This window comes from Hermetia illucens, chromosome 3, assembly GCF_905115235.1.
Source record: "Hermetia illucens chromosome 3, iHerIll2.2.curated.20191125, whole genome shotgun sequence".
NCBI lineage: Eukaryota > Metazoa > Arthropoda > Insecta > Diptera > Stratiomyidae > Hermetia > Hermetia illucens.
The window spans coordinates 102727028-102743931 of record NC_051851.1 but is presented as its reverse complement, the minus strand read 5'-3'; the positions used below and the strand labels follow the sequence as shown (position 1 = coordinate 102743931).

At 41.8% G+C, this 16904-nt stretch overlaps 1 protein-coding gene across 2 annotated transcripts in view; it reads left to right on the top strand.

Moving 5' to 3' along the window:
* Positions 1-3468: 3468 nt before the first annotated feature.
* The window catches only part of LOC119650721, a 60759-nt gene continuing 47323 nt past the window's right edge, over positions 3469-16904 (top strand). The window contains exons 1-2 of one of the 2 annotated variants that reach the window (XM_038053737.1): positions 3469-4101; positions 13889-14004. In XM_038053737.1, coding sequence (XP_037909665.1) covers positions 3997-4101; positions 13889-14004 — 221 coding nt within the window. In that variant the 5' untranslated portion in view covers positions 3469-3996. The remainder of the gene's footprint in view (positions 4102-13888; positions 14005-16904) is intronic. The other variant, XM_038053739.1, reaches the window with a different exon arrangement.

Below are 16904 nucleotides of genomic sequence, written 5' to 3'. Positions count from 1 at the left end.
TCGTTCATTGGGGTATTTCCTAGAGTTATATCTAGTACCTCCTGTCTGGTGCTGGTCACAAATGTTGGAGTGTTCCCTACGTTGTATATTTCTAACTTATTGCTAAGAATAAATTCAAGAAGGTTCCTCTACGATTGGTGTCGCTGCTTCCCCAGACTTCGTGGTGGGCGTTGGCATCGCAGCCGAGAAGAAGTGGTAACGCCCTCTTGTCGCAATACTTCGTCAGTTTTTCGACTTGTTCCGGTGGAGCCCGGATTTCGTCTCCTGGGAAGTATCCCGGTAACTGCCTTTCGAGCGCTTCTCCCGGCTTCCAATGAGATTTGGATAGCCACTAGGTCCCCGGTTAAGAACTTTGAAAGACATATGTATTTTAAATTACGTTTAAGAATTATGCAAGCTCTTGGTTTTTCACAAGAGGGGTCCCAAATTACCTGCATTCTTCCTCCTTGAAGACCGCGAATCTGCCCCCGGTACACCCAGGGCTCCTTAGCCAGCACTATTTCAATATTCTCCTTGGAACTTGCCCTTCAAATCACTGCAGATGCAGCTTTCGCATGGTGGAGATTTATCTGGGATATCTTAGTGCTGGCCATTGGCTCCGTTATTCTTTGGACCTCTTCTCCACCGTCGGAGTGTCGCCCTCCTTCTTCGACATGGCGCTTCCCTGCGCATCGCTGTCCACCCTAAACCCTAGGAGTCCTAGGTCTAGGTCGTCCAGCTTCTGGTCTTCACTGGGCAGCAAGTCTACTTCCCTGGTTGATCCAGTCCTTTCCTCCTCTATGGTTTTCGAGACTTCTTCAGGGACCTCGGTATGTATTTCACACGGTGTCCCCTCCGAGGTATCTTTCCTCCGCTTTTCCCTGTGCACATGTCCCACGTTTAATTGCCTCCAGGGGTCCGTCATCTACCCCGATCGTGAGGAGTTTACCCTTGCCCTCCACTTTGCTTCTGAAGACTCTCCATAGTCGGGTATGGAGATCTTCATTCTGAACGATTAGGAGGCCCATAAGGTCTTCCGTTTCAATTGCCACGACTTTTGGTAGAAAAACTGTCACCATGTATATCATCCCCAGCACATGTTGACAGTTCCACCCCTTCCCAGGCTGGCAATCTAGGAACTATGGTTCTAATCCATTCTGTCTTCCGTCGCGCAGTCCACCAGTATAAGGCCTAGTCGAAAACGTATCCCGGTGAACACCAGTTTCGAAGTCCAACCCTTGATCATCTGCCTGACGACAAGGTCCTCAATGATTTCCTGCTCCTCCCGAGTGAGTATTTGCTCGGGAAACATTTTTGGCAGTATGGCCAGTCGAATGCCCTTGACCGCACTAGCATAGGTAATGACGGGCTTCCTGGGTCCTGCCTTCACTCCTGACCTGCCCAGGTTTTTTTTTTGGGAACATTCCCTTCATGCTGGGTGATCTCTGCTGCTCCCCGCTTTCTCGGCTCCGGTAGAGATGGCTTAGGTCTGTCCTGAGCCTCTTCTGGTTTCAGGCCTTCCTTCAGATAGCGCAAGTACAATTTAACACCGGCGCCACTGAGACTTGTCTCCTTCCTGACGTCTGTTATATCTATTTCAGACGTGCTTTTGCTGGTCCCTGCCCTTTGAGCTGTGGCGTTCGTTGGCTGTTATCCACGTAGTATACCAATGTTAACCTTGGATCCACTGCTTGACGTCCCAACTTCTCCCTTCTTGGATGTACTCACTTGGTTCTCAGTAATTAGGAGATGTGCCTCCGCCTGATTAACCAGTTTTTCTGCGGTACGGGACCCCGCTTTGTTGGTTTTCGTCTTCGTGTTAGCAGGTCCGCCGTGCGATAGTCCCCCGTAGCACGGTAAGGTCTAACTTACTCACTGAGGCGACCAGGTATCAGTGAGGCTCCGTTCGAATACAGTCAGTTACCCCCGACTGCAAACTATCCAATGGGTACGGTTCGCATAACACCCTGGATTGGGGGAGGTGTTTTTCGACTCCCCAGTCTGGATCCGTAGCGTTTTGTTAATAGTAGGGTCACCTCGTTCAGGCTCACTCACTCACTAACGGTCTTGGTAGATGAGAGGCCTTACCCCTGAAACGTCACGCACCGTCCCAGAGGAGAGACAGCTCATCCTCAGAGAGAGATAAGGCGGCCTCAGGGAGCTTTGTTTCACGTCAGTCTAACCTTTAGCATCAACAAAAAAGTGGGATATTGTTGCGTGAAAGGACAATTTTTCAATTTGACTTACGTTTCGGTAGTAATGGTAAGAAGCTATATTGAAAATTATAACAAGTTCAACATCCCAAAAATAAAAAGTTCTCAAAACGGAAAGTTCAATATGTTGTTTATCAAATATTATTTATACTAAGTAGAAAATACTATTGTAATGTTGATTAATATCTTCAAAGACATTTTACAAACGTGAGAAATTAAATTAATACAAATCTTCGCCATGTTGTTGGATAATTGATTTACATGTGCCGACCTAAAAGTTAAAGAGACAATATAGTGGGGGAGTGCAATTAATGCGCAAAGATTACGTTTACATGCCTTTGGGGAAATTAATGACCTCACCACTCGTATCTCTACCGGGGCGTCGATAAAACGTATATTCTTGGAAAATTTGCAGGCCACAAAAATAATGGATTTGCACTGAGCGGGACCTTGGGCCGGTTGAATATTCTGTGGTATCTCTTCTCTTGTGATTTGATTTTGAATAATAATGTCAGAAAATTTTAACGCAGTCATATATTATCAATTAAGATTGGAGTTCAAGTTGAGAAAATGTTAACTCATATTGAAATGATCCTCATCAAGGCACGAAACAATTTTTCACCGAAGATCAAATTTTCGTCTGCTACTTGCACTTCAGCCTAAAAAAAGCTACTCCTTCCTTTCCTAGCTTTGTACTCGCGCGCGAAATATATGTACATATACGTTCAAAACAAACAATTGTAGTTTTGGGGATAGCTACTCCTTCTCTATTAATATTTCACCGTCCTTCTTCACATTTCAAACGCAAAATGAACCTTGAGATTTGGAGGTTTTAATGGTCAGCTGCCAGTTCCCGGTCTATTGAAGTACCTTGACGCGATTTGTGACGTCACACACAATGGCGCGAGCTTGTCAGTGTTCAGTTCAGTATTTCTTCAAAAACGGCCTTTGAGAGTTTTGTTAGATTGAACCATAGAAATTTTTTCCGTCGTAAGTGAAAATAAGGCGGGGAGTATATATCACAATATTGCATTTATCCGGTTCCCCGATGTTCCAATAAAAATGAATGTGTCTGTAGTGAAAAATCCGAATTGCCCGCTCAACCCCGTTCCAAAGCAAAGTTCAACATGCGATCAATTCTTTCGGTTTTTTTCGCCCAAGCGGCACGAACGGCACCTACCGGCGGATTGCTGGGTCGATAAGGCAGATTGGGTACTGTTCAGTTCGCAGCACCAGCTGTTTCCCTCCTTTTCCAAATGCAACTGGATCGCACGCACACCAACGCCCGCAGCACGGCGCTTTCTTATCGCGTCTTGCCGTCGTCGGCCTTCAGAATTTGAAAAACTCGTCTCAGGTGGACTGAACGGTTAGGAAACAAACTTTCGCCAGGCTTCAAAGAAAATCAGCAGCAGTTGCATAGTAAGTGGCGTTCATCTGTGGATCGGTGCAAATTCAGCTCGACACCGGCGTAATTCAGTTAGTGGTCAATCGATAGCAGCGCAGAATTTGGGGAAAACGCGATTTCCGTGGAAAGTTCGCCGCAGGTTTCCAGTGTGTGGGTTTGTGTGTGCATCTGGCCGTGCATGCCATGAGAAGTTGCATTGCATGCTTGCATCGTTTCGTTGCCGACAGCAGTGGCGGATTCCCATAGTTTGTTTGTGAATGGAGAAGGAACTGTTGTGCAGCGCTCACCACTACACAGGGGCTGGCAAGGTGTTTGGCTAGTCGAGCGAGCTCAGCGACATCGGCGGCGAGTCGGCGAAACTGTTATTGACATTTCACCACTACATAGACAATAAGATCGATGTTCATTCGCATACAAGAACCAGCTCTCAAGACTTGGAAGCGTGTTTCGCATATTTTGAACAGTTTGTGGAGTAAATTGTACCAGCCTTTGCCAGCTATCGAGGTAAGTAAAGTGGAATTAGATGTGTGAAACGCCCGGGAAATGTGGGGTTTGTGTGTTTTCGGTTGGGACAAAGTGAAAATCTCGAGATTTACTTGGTTGTTTTGGTCCCGTGAATGGCGAGGTGCTTCTCGGAATTCAATGGCGTCGAGCTGTCAAAAGTTGAAGCATTCCATACATTTCTTTGGACAATTTCACTTGCACTCAAGGCAACTGTACATCGCATTGTTTCAAAAGGTCGATGCCGATTCTCGAAACATTTTCAACAAGCGACTTTGCCGTCAATTTCCTTGAATTAATTGTGTATATCAAGCGTGCGGGAATGGAGGAATAAAAGCAATATTTCTACTTAACATGACCGAATTTGCGGTGAAAGCAGCACTTTCCCTCGTTGATTTCGGTAGAACGGACGTTTATTTGGGGAATTGTCCTAGAGGCGCCCATTGCAAAGGGGATTCTCCCGCACTCCCTTAGTGCGGTTAAAGCCAAATAAACATGGCGTCCGGAACGCTCGCTCAACTACTTGCAAGGGTAAACTTCTTGACGTTCTTCACGCTCCACAGCTGTTTTCGAAGCAAGCAAAACTTGTTTTGTTTCCGTCTTGCATTTATTTCTCTTGTTCCCTTCTGCATTCTTCCAATCTGAGATGGTGTAAGGAGACGGTTGCGCTCAGGTGACAATGGTGAAATGCGCCATATGAAGCGAAATCCAATGCCACACGTCATTCACTGTAATCGTATCGCAGCGAAATACGTTTCGTGCTGATAAAGCCTGAATTAGTAAATAAAGTGGCTTGAAAGAATCGCAGCAGCTATGGCTGACTAGCTGGGCATGTGATAAGAGAATGTTGCGCTGTGATTTCTAATAATAAGATTGAAAGCGTGGTTGGAGCAGGATTATGGGAGCTGTCGGAATCAGGATTGTCCGACCAACAGTCTGCCCACTAAATTATTTAGCTTTCGAGCATTTGCGCGACTTCCTTTTTTCCAAATTTGGCAGTGGTTATAGAATCCATGGACCTCGATTTTCAAAACTCCAATTGATTCATAGATCAAGCCATCGCCGATTGTATGTAAAACGTTCGACTGCGTCAGATAAACGTGCGTTTGCTTTGGCAAAGAAGATTGACCTTAGAAGTGCGGCAATCCATGCTTGGGAGGGAGGGGGGAGGGAAACTTCAATTTCAACTGGAGTGGACGCCTTTGCGAAAGAGGCTAAACATTGCAGCCTAGGTTTAATGCAGAAAGCGAAAGGAATTTCCTACTCGGGATGGAAAGTAAAGGAGACTGAGTTTGCATCAGCATCCTCCAATCTTAGGTGGAAGTTTCGGTCTATGCCAGCGGATGTGAAGCCTACGTAACATGTTGAAAGAATCGTCTTGTAACCAGTTGTAACGAATGGGCTGGAATTTTACTGACATAATGTATTAAAAATCGGAAACGTTCTCTTTTTGTCGACTGAAGGTTTTATGGAGAATGGATGAATGGCGGTGATCTAGTTAGAACTAAATTACGTTGTCTTTTATAGTAGTCTGTTGGCTTATTGAATATCCTACGAAAGTACATTTATGTAAAAAATGAAGCGCTATTTACGGTGCTATGGGGAACCTCGAATTCGCCAAGGTCTGTTATTCTGCAGATGATATACTCCCACCGCCTGAACGTGTGACAGTCGAATAAGCTGGTGAAAGCGTTTTTTCCTTCTCATTGTTGTATTCCTCTCAGTTTACTTAGTTTCCAAATTTCCACTGTTTTTATGTGTCTACCATACAGCCAAAGCCTGTACCCCGCAAGTCTTGTCTCTCAGTTTAGTGCGAAACCCAAGGATGACAATTGGAGCAGCGTCTCCAGGCCAAAGGTAGATATGCTCTTCATAGCTTTGGAACGGGAACCGTTCTGTTCCATCGATGGCCATCAAACTATGCTGCATTGCCCTTTTTAGCTACAAATTCGAAATGTTTATTATAATTTGATTTTATTTCCGAAGTCACTTCTTAATATTTTGAATCATTTGACAGTTGAAGGTTTTCACCAAAAAAGGGGAGAGAAGTTGACCTCATTTAGCAGCCAGAAGATTGGTGTTGGGATTTTCCTTGAAATTCTTCCCTCACAACACATTTCTATTAGATTCAGAGCTTGTTTTACTAGGTCGTTTTCAGGAACGTTATCGATATCGGTAGACTGGCGTTACCATCATCCCGCACCGTTTCGTAAGATTAGCAGCTCGTCCACTGCAGTCCTCTCCCTTACCTGCCTCCAAGCTTTGGAGAGCCCAGCACAACACTGGCTCCTCAGAATTTGATTGTGTGCTGCATTGAAAAAGGAAGCCTTTGTTTCAAGAGAATGTCGAAAACTCCATCTGGGCCAGGTGATTTACACAGTTCAAATGAGCCCATCACCAATTTCGCTTTATGCAATGTCGTAAAATTGAATTCGCGGTTTCCAGAACTGTTTCGTCCAATTGGATCTTGCCACCTATTCTTATTCCAGACCCTGGTGGATTCCTAGAAAGATTTCTCGTATCAATCTTTTGAGAAGAACACGTCTAAATTTCGTTTATTAAATTTTTGCATTTGAAGCGTTAATGATTATTGTAATTATAATCGGACATTCTTACTGAATATTGAGGGTTCTCACTGTCTGTCAGCAGCTGCAAATAGCCGGCTAAGGCTTTTACTCGCGCGATACGGCGCTCGTTGATTTTCTCCGACGAAGTCGTTGCGATTGGGATAATTTTGATTCTCATTAGATCCATTATTGAACAGAGATATGTTCCTGATCCTCTATTGAAAGCTTAAATTGCAGTCCAGGATGCTACTTCCTCAACATCTTTGCCTGGTAACGATTGCTTCGAGTTTTTTTTTTAAATTAGCAACGATTTGAGGCACATTATCCACATTTTAATGCAATTTTTAATTAATTTTCGAACAAATTGAGCACGTGCTTCTTTGCGAATGTTACATAGCAACCGTTGATCTCTCTAATATTCGTATATATTGTGGCGGTAAAAAATAGCAGTGAACTGTGAAGTAACAACAAATGATCGAAGTTTGATTAAAACTAAAATATAGTTAATAACAAGTCGGGAAACCGGATGCTGGACGCTTCAGGTACGAAAGGGTTTTGTGTATTTCTTAGTACGTAGCACGTAATATATGCATATATTATGTGAGAATATCCACTTTCGGATGATATTGACATTCATAGTCTTGAATTTGCAAAGAAGCGATAACTTCGACGTGTTATAACTTTGTTAGTCATAGTGCGATTTCAAATTTGGTAGGATCAAGCCCTACATTATAGCCTACATTGCTGCAAAATTTGATGGTGCTAGAATGAAGTTGAGGGGGGGGGGGCGAGTTCCGCACCCAATTACTGAAAATTACAGTAATATACTATTATTAACTTTATTTGTATAGATATCAGTATAGAAGGTATTTCGGAGTCCAGGCACCATATAGTGGCAGCCTCCTGATTTTTTTTCAGATTTTTTGGTTGGGTAGTTTCTGAGAATGGCCCCCTTAAATAAATGATCACTTTCAACTCCCGAACTCCCCACCTTTCCAATAAATGTCAAAATTAAGACCGGCTTCGAAAAGAACTAACCGAGACCTTTAATTTGATACCTCACATGACTATATTTGATGAAAAAAAGGTTGGGTAGTTTCCGGAAATGAGTCCTGTTTCAGTTCAAGTGCGTACATTTTGACTCCTTACTCACGCACTTTGCAGTTTATGCCAAAACTAATGTTTGTTTCGGAAAGTACAAATCGAGACCTTTAATTTGATACCCTACGAAACTATATCCGGTGAAAAAAATTTTGAATCCCCCTTTTGCATGTATGGGGAGCCCCCCTTTAAACTCCACCTAAATTTATGCCACTCGCTGCATGCGTGAGATTTCATAGTTCCCATCCGTCCACCAAATTTCGTTCGGATCGGTTTAGTTGTTTTGGAGAAAAATGCGTGTGACAGACAGACAGACATTGAATCGATTTTAATAAGGTTTTGTTTTACACAAAACCTTAAAAACGAAACACTTCTGGGGTATAAAATATGCATTAACAGAAAAAGATTCAATGTTTGTTTATGTGTCCTTAATAACTGTATGTCGTATGTTTTGCGTCCCTGTCCTGCTAGAATATCAATTTAAGGGAAAGTTCTTTCAGATTTGGTGGAAAATAAAACTAAGTTTGAGAATTTTTGTGAGATAATGAAAAGGCGTACAAACTTGCGGGTTTGATGGTTTTATGTGTACTTCATTTTAAAGTGAATGGACGTTTTTTACTAGGATGAAATTCAATATGGCGGGTCTTGTCTACCTCTGCACTCCAGTCATCGTCCGAAAATTTCAAGCCTGCAACCTCTTGTAGTGAGCTGTATTCAATAATAATTTAAAGTCATTATGATTCATGGAATTCTCTATGGCTTATACCTAATTAGAATGAATTTGGACTAAAAAATAAAATAAATAAATAAATTATGGACATTTAAAAAAAAAATATTTTTTATCTCAAAAATTATGGATTAACAATTTTTATTCTCGTTTTAGGCATAAGCCATATAAGAAAAGTATAACACCCAAAGGTGGTTAAAGTTTTTTAGAAAGTTTGCCTTGTGATAACTCGTTTGTTCAGTTATCACGACCAGTATCAATCCTTAAAGGTTTTGGGGTCGCTGATTACGAATCTGAAGTCAAATTAAGAAAATTCCACATGGCGGATCGAAAAAAATGTCTACCTACAAATTTGGACCAAAACGTCTTTATGAAAGTTTTCGTGGTCGTCGAACGTGAACTTATCATTAGGTTTTAAAATCAACATGGCGAACCAAAACATTTCCGCGATCGCTGAACGTGAATTTCTTGTCAAATATGCTACATTATACTCACATCGGAATCGTAGTCGGATATTCCGTTTAAGAACCCTTCCTCGATAGGTGACTTTGTGATGTATTCGTTATTTTTCGCATATGTTGCCACCTACAATGTATCTCGTATAAGTATGCAATAATGCCGACTCTAATTTGTTCCGACACATAGAAAGTCATCTGGGGGCATGGTGAACTGGCCTCTGAACATCCCGCGCCTGAGATAGGTGTATTTGAAACGTTCCAATTCGTAAATATGTTTCATATCAGAATACCCTTTTTGTATACATATTCTAAACATATGCTGCTTTCATTTAAACATAATTTTTTTCGAAAAAATCTAAAAGAACCTTCCTTTAGGAGACACTTTGTTCTTAGCATAACGAGGGAAACTTCACGCAAAATATTTGCATAGACTACACAATTCCTAAACAAAATTTGCATAGACATTCTTATTCTAATATGAAAGAGCCATCCACTTGATTGACCAATTGGAAAGAATCTTGGGTTTTTTGGGCCGAAACCCAAATAAAAAATATATAGACGACTTGCGGTTTCGTCCAGGACAGAAGTAATTCATCAGACGCTCTGCCTTTGTTGCCCTGGGAGTAGCGTAAGCGAAATGGTTGCCGGGTGTTATTTACCCCTTTATATATAATCCATGACACGTCATGGGTGTACTTTGCAGGCAATGACGAATTTTTCTTCGAAAATTTGACGATCCGTTTCGCAATCAGTTTAGCCGGACAGGAAAGAAGGCCTTAAATGTTTTTGTTTCTTTTATCCTTCACATTATATCCACATTACTATCTGAGGCCTAAGCCCCCACGTCGAGGCAAAAGTCCGCTTACACAGCCCATAAGCTGTGAAAGAGAAAGAGGAAACGCCTCTTAACCTCTACATGTTTGTTTCAAAGAAGCTTCTTGTCTAGAATAACTCCCAGCTATTTCACTCGTACGCTGGGTTCAATTGCTCCACCACGATCCGAAAAGTAAAGTTCGAAGTATGGCGGGTGTATCAAAACAGCTTCGTGGCTCTGTTGGTGTTCAAGAAGAAAGCGCCCTCATCACTGCTCTTTGTTCTTTTTATCGACACCGTCGCACGGGACATCCAATGTCCAGCGCCCTATACGCTGCTTTATGCAGATGATGTTTTCCTAGCATCTAATAGCAAAAATATCTCGGGCAGCTTCTCCAAAAATGGAATGATCACCTCATGCCACACGGTCTCAGATTCAATCTAAACAAAACTGAATTTTTGACGACCGATCGCCATGAGACAGGCAAAATCACTGTCAGCGGCAGTGATCTGCCGAGAACTGAGCGAAATACCTCGGGTCAACGCTATCAGCCAATGGAGAACTGCGCTGTGAAATTGTGAAATCACACATTAATTCAACCTGGATGAAGTGGCGTTCCACAACTGGTGTTCTTTGTGATCGACGTATAGCACACCCCCTTTGAAGGCAGCCTTTCGTCGCTTCCGTTGTTAGATAGCGATCGACACCCACTTCAGCACACAGCAATCTCTATGTTAGCATAGCGTAGATCCATTTAATTAAAGGTTCATCAATACCATACCAGAGAGCTTTTGGGAGGGCGCATAGTCAAACGTCCCAGCAATGTTCCCGATCACCCCCATCGCGTGCTCGCCTTTCATCTTTGAAATCAAAGAGTGAAGATCAGATTCAGGACTTTCCACGTTGGTAGGCATGTTGGTTTTCATTTAGTGGGTGCGACCTTAGCCTTAGCTTTCCCGCGAATGTGACACTTAAACAATCTCTCCAGACATTTCAGTGAAAATTATGTTATCTTTCCCAGTCTTATGTATGAAGATCACCTTAATTTTCTGCCAAGATAAACGTAGCCCAGAGCAAGACATCCACGAAAAATATTTCTTAGAAGTCGCTCTAAGTACTCCATACCCTCTTTTAACATCGCTGGGTAGATGCCACCCATGCCAGATGCTTTGAAGTGTTCCAATGATAGTATAGCAACTCTAGCCTAACCTTTTTATTGGTAATAAACGCAGTGTTCCAATTCCCCTTGCAACACCTTCATTTTGAAAGGTTTGCAAAAACCGCCAATTCTCCCTGGTGGCGTACTTCAAAGAGAGTCTGTATATACTCAACTCTGGAGCTCGTGAAAATACCACCCGGTTTTCTTAGAGAGTTCATGCTGTTCCAGTTCTTGACAGTATGCTCTAAAAGTGTCTCGTTTCGAACGTATTCTAGCCTCTTATATTCACGCTGTGAGTTCCGAAGTTTAACCAGTCTTCATCCTTATTGCTTTTGCAAGCATGGGTTAAAAGCCGTCTGGCTGATTTCCTAAGTTTTTGCAGTTCTCGGTTCCACCATGGAACCGTTTTACCGCGTTGGCTTCGGGAAGTAGGATAAGCTTTGTCAAAGCACTTTAAAAGTGTGCGATTCAAAGTTTCCAATTGATCTTCTATCGCTAAAGGAGTCCTTACTCTCCTAGAGAACTCCATTTTGTCGCCAAGAAGTTCATTGAACTTTGTCCAATTCGTTTTCCTAGGGTTCCGTCTTTGTATTACAAATTTTTCGCCTGAAATAATCAGATTAAATTCTAAGTAAAGGTGATATGAGAGTGAGACTTCATCTAGCACTCGCCAGTTTCTAATCAACTCTACAACTTTGAAGTGCAGATTGTTAGGTAAATTACTTCACTTCCTCTTGGCCACACGAACGTGGGGGCACCTCTTACCATCAACCTGGTATTGTAAGTTGACCGCAACAAGGGCCTGGGGACAGAATTGTCTCAGCATGGTTGCCTATACCAATTTTGACATAAGAACGCAGGTCCTCTGTCTCGAGGATCTTTCATAGAAGAAGATCCTAGTCCCCTTGACTGATCCAATATCACAGATTTTGTTTAAACAAACCCAAGGTTTTTGAACCAGAAATATATAGGAGCAGTCCTGCAACTTTGCCAACCTTGCCGCCAATAGATAGGAAGAGGCTTTGGCATGCTGTAGGTTAATTTGACTAACTCTTATGTTTGTAGACATAAGTGTAGTCTAGTATGAAAACCGCCGCTAACTGAAAAGTCTGCTGTGTTCAATGTGGGTCTTACCGGGTTTCCAACGTCCGATTTCTCTGGACATCGCCTCACTTGGTGGTGTAGCAACGCACATGTCCTCATTCCCAAGAAGGTTGACCTTCCTCTAGCGTTTTTTGGAAGAGCTACAAAGTGTCACCGGGAGGTCGGCCGCAGTCAGGTTTCCGGTTCCTCTCATTAAGGGAGCTGCTGTTCTATCTTTTCTGGCTGACCGCGCCGCTCCGCTCCTCCGACTGTGCAGTCTTCTCTGCAGAGGTATGAACGTTTATGGGGCTGATGTTTCGAAATTCGGCTCCCAAGCGTTATTAACAAGGTGCGTGAATGCCATCAACAATATTTATACAGATTAGGGCGTAAGAAGGAAGGAAGACAGTTCAGCTTGTTGCAATGGAGAGAAAATAAAACATTAGGGAGCCCTTTTTAGAAAGTTTTTAAAATCTATTATGCTAGTAATTTTACTTAAAAAAATATGAAGTTTGGAAGTATTTCAAGTTTTCGATTTAATACGAATATTGTCATGATTTTCCCCCCAAGTACTTCAGCTGCGTGTGTAACTTTTGAGAAAGAGTTCTGCCTCACTTTGGGTTTCTCGTTTACTCCCCCTAGTCCACAACCAAAAACTTTCCTTCGATGCCTCATCGATTTATATATATTCACAGAAAAACATTGCACCTCCCACTTTGCTTTTGTTTGTCTGATTCTGTTTTAATATAGAAGAAAAAAATGCTTCTTATACGAAGAAATTTAACAGTGTATGCCTCGCCATTGTGAAAACACATTATTTTTCTTTGCTTTATAGATTCAAATATATTATATATATATTTCTTGGCAAATGGAATGAAATAATGCTGTGATACATGTACAGGGGGTGCGGCAGCATAACTTCCTTTTTTAAAATGCGCGCCTCTCAGTTAGTTGATGTCATATCGGAGCGCTAGTGGTCTCGTTCAAGAGGGGATACTGTAAAGTTTTGTCCCGACAGGGTTCAGTCGCCATCATGAGCTGGAATAGTGAGGAGCGTGCCTTTGCCGTTGAGGTTTACTTTTCAAGCGGATGTTCGGTTATTGCAACACAGCGTGCATTTCGGAATCGCTTGAATTTAGCCCCGTTGGCTCCCGTCCCAGACCGCAAATCAATTGTTACATGGGTCACTACATTCAGACAAACTGCAAGTGCGACAAAAGGAAGAACTGGAGTCCCTCGGCCCGTTAGATCACCTGAGAACATTGAAGCAGTGAGAGCGTCAATGTTGCGATCGCCACGGCGTTCTGCGCGCAAACACGCATCTGCCCTTGGAATATCCGATCGTTCTGTGAGAAGAATTCTTCGTGATCTTCATTTTCATCCCTATAAGATGGCGATAGTGCAGGAACTTTCAGAACGTGACTTCAATTCTCGGATGAACGCGTGTGAGCTTCTTCTTGATGTCGTTCCCGAGGGTGCTATTGGTTTTTTTAGCGATGAAGCCCATTTTCATTTGTGTGGGTCGGTTACGAGATTTGAAGACCAACATCCAAGAAGAAATTGCCAACATAACACCTACTATGCTAACAAGAGTCATGACAAACGCCAGAAATCGGTTTACGCAATGTATGGAGAATGGGGGACGTCATCTAACAGATTTGATCTTTAGAACAATGTAAATAAAAACTTTAGACATGCACCTACATTATAAAAAATAAATAAATATTTTCCGATGCATACAATAGTTTTTATTGAGTTTTGAAAAAAGGAAGTTATGCTGCCGCACCCTGTATATGGTTGAATAGTAAATATTTCATAATCGTTATAAGAATTTGTGGTTAACTTAAGGTTTTTCTCACAATTATGCATGTAATCTTTCAGATGCCCCGTACACGTAGACGACATCATTCAAAATCCCGTTCTCGATCCTCTGGAGGTTACCGTGAAAAGCGTAGGCGAATTGATTCAGATGAAAGTTCAAGGAGATCAATTTCCAGGTAAGTTAGTCGAATCTTAATTATGTCCTGATTTAGTTCGAGAGATTTTTGTCTAATATGCCAAAAAAAGTATGTATCAGCTAAAGTTGATCCCTTAATTGATGAATGGTTTGCCAGATATGCAACAAATCAACTGTAATACACATTTTTTCACTGTCGTTCTCGGGCTATCACACTAGGATATAAATAGTGTCTTCACTGGATTACAAGGGGTTCAGTTCTCTGAACTGAATAATGAATGAATAACCGATCTAATTATGACCACCGAAATTTGCCGAGCGTAAGGCTATATAGTAATTTAGAACCGGATGTTAGAAGTTGGTTGTAGTCTAGGGATCATTTTATAAAGTAATATTTTGTGTATTTATTCAGGAAAATTGGTTTGGTTTGAAAGATGACGTTGGCATCGTAATACTTACCTAGGAATATTGGTGATCCTAAATCGATCCAAAGAGCCGTCCCCGTAACAGTTAATTTTTCTTCTCCTTTTCTTCTTCGTGATATTACAGCCTACAATCATGTATTGGTCACAATGCCTTTCAGCAATATAATTTCTCAAATACGTGGCTTGTAATTGCTCCGCCAGAACATAACATGTGAAGAATGCTTTACAATACTCTGTTCTCATTCATCACTGTATGCCCCGTTGCTTATACGTGACAGACTGGCGCACTAAACTCTCAGTTTGAAATAATTCACGCAAAGTGTTCGTGCTGATGATTCATTGTACCTAATTTTCTTAGATATAGCAACATTTGTGGTTTTTATAAGCACAAGTTGACAATTCTCTTTTATCAGTAACTATATCATTTTTCTGCATTTCTTTCAAAACTTCGTTACAAATTCACTTATTTCATCAATTGATCTGTCAACACTGATGAAATTGATGCAACTTTTGCCATTTAAAGCTCGTAAACCCAAAACAAATTGAACAAGGCACGTTGGGTAACGCTTCTTATCGAGACACACCTCAAAATCACCTATTCCCAAAAAATGTCCTTGTTTTTTTCCCGCTAAAGCATATAAACATTTTAGGCTGATTTCTTTAAACTAATATTACTCGATATCTTATATTCATAAGACGTCATTATTGGTTATCACTTTAGACATCATTTCACTAATCTTAGTTGCTTTTCGCAATTATTTCGATTTCATTATTGGAAGGAGAGTCCTTGCTTCAAGTTCACAACCTTCGATAGCTGTATAGGTTGGATAGCAGTGGCGTCAGGTTGTCTCCTTGTTTTAGTTCAGACTTTGACTTTCTTCCCTCCATTTTAAATTCAGGTATGTGGCGCTGAGAAGCGATTGCAGACCCAACAAGCCTGTGAGCTAGAAAGGTACAGGGAACAACCGCACCAGGCGTGCAAGTTTCACCAACAAGTCAGCAGGATGAAGCCCTATACACCTCGACGCTCATACTGCCGAGGCAAAGAGGAAAATCTGATTTACAAAAGAATGAGCATATTGATGCGATGGGTTGAGTATTTTAATGAACTGCTCAACAACCCAAATATCGGCGAGTTGGAGGTCCGTGCAATTGATCGGCTTAAAAACCATAAGTCGCCAGGAGACGATGGAATTACAGTCGAATTGGTTAAATATTGAGGCGACTAATTACACCAGGCGGGATTGCGAATCAACGCCTGATGACTGGCAACGGGGCATTATCTGTCCCATACATAAAGGGAGATATCACGCAGTGCAGTAATTATAGAGGTATCACGTTGCTGGGTACCATCCATTAGGTTGTTGCAAATGAAATGACCGTTTTGGTATTAAAATTTAAAACGACTGTAGAGCTTATCAAAATTTATTTATTTGATCAAAATAGGTACCAGTCGATTCAAAATACTTCTCCCAACGAGATTCAAGAGCATGTATGCCAGTTTCGTAGAAGTCCAACTGTCGAGTGTTAACAAATTCGTCGAAGGCAATTTTGATGGTCTATTCATTCCTAAATTGTTTTCCCGCCAAAAAAATGATCGAAATGCTTAAAAAAGTGGAAGTCTGTCGGCGAAAGGTCCGGTGAATATGGTGGATGAAGCAGAGTCTCATGCTCCAAATGCGCTGTTAATGTTCCTGGTCGCCTCTGCTGCTTTTTGACCGAGTTTGAACTCATACAGAACAAGTATACGTTTTTGGTTCTTTTCCATCCTTTTTTCCTTTTCATTCACTGTTATCACAACGATGGTCAAAATTGAAATGACTCCTTGATTAAATGTAGGAGTATTTATACTTCCTTATCCGACACCAACAGCGCCAACGGTGGTTTGATACAGCAAAATCGCAACTAGTTTCACTTGATTGTCAAATCGGCCATTTCATATGCAACAACCTAACATAAGATAGAGCAGATCAGATTTTCTCTCTGGCAAGCGATGGAAAAACTGTTGGAATATGGAAATCAGTTGCACTATCTTTTCATCGACTCTAAAGCCGCCTATGATAGCATAGCCAGGGTAAAATTGTACACGGCCATGAGAGAATTCGATATCCCGACGAAATTGATAAGACTGACTAGGCTGACCCTGACCAATGCGCGAGGCCAGATAAAAGCAGCAAGATCACTCTCAAGACCATTAGATATCTACAACGGGCAACGACAAGGGAATGCCCTATCACGCGTCCTCTTTAACCTGGCCCTAGAGAAAGTGATCCGTGTTCGTAGGTAAATGCGAGGGGTACGATCCTCTTTAAGTCCACCCAACTACTGGCCTATGCTGACAATATCGACATAATTTTTTAAAAAGAGTAGGGTTCAGCAATCATTGTCTGGAGAATCTTCATTGTTTTTGTTGTTTTATCTCGCGAACAATGCCCTTAGAACACGCACAGTGAACGATAAGAATGAGTAAATTTTTCTAATTGATTTATGGAGTGACTCTTGAATATGTAGAGCC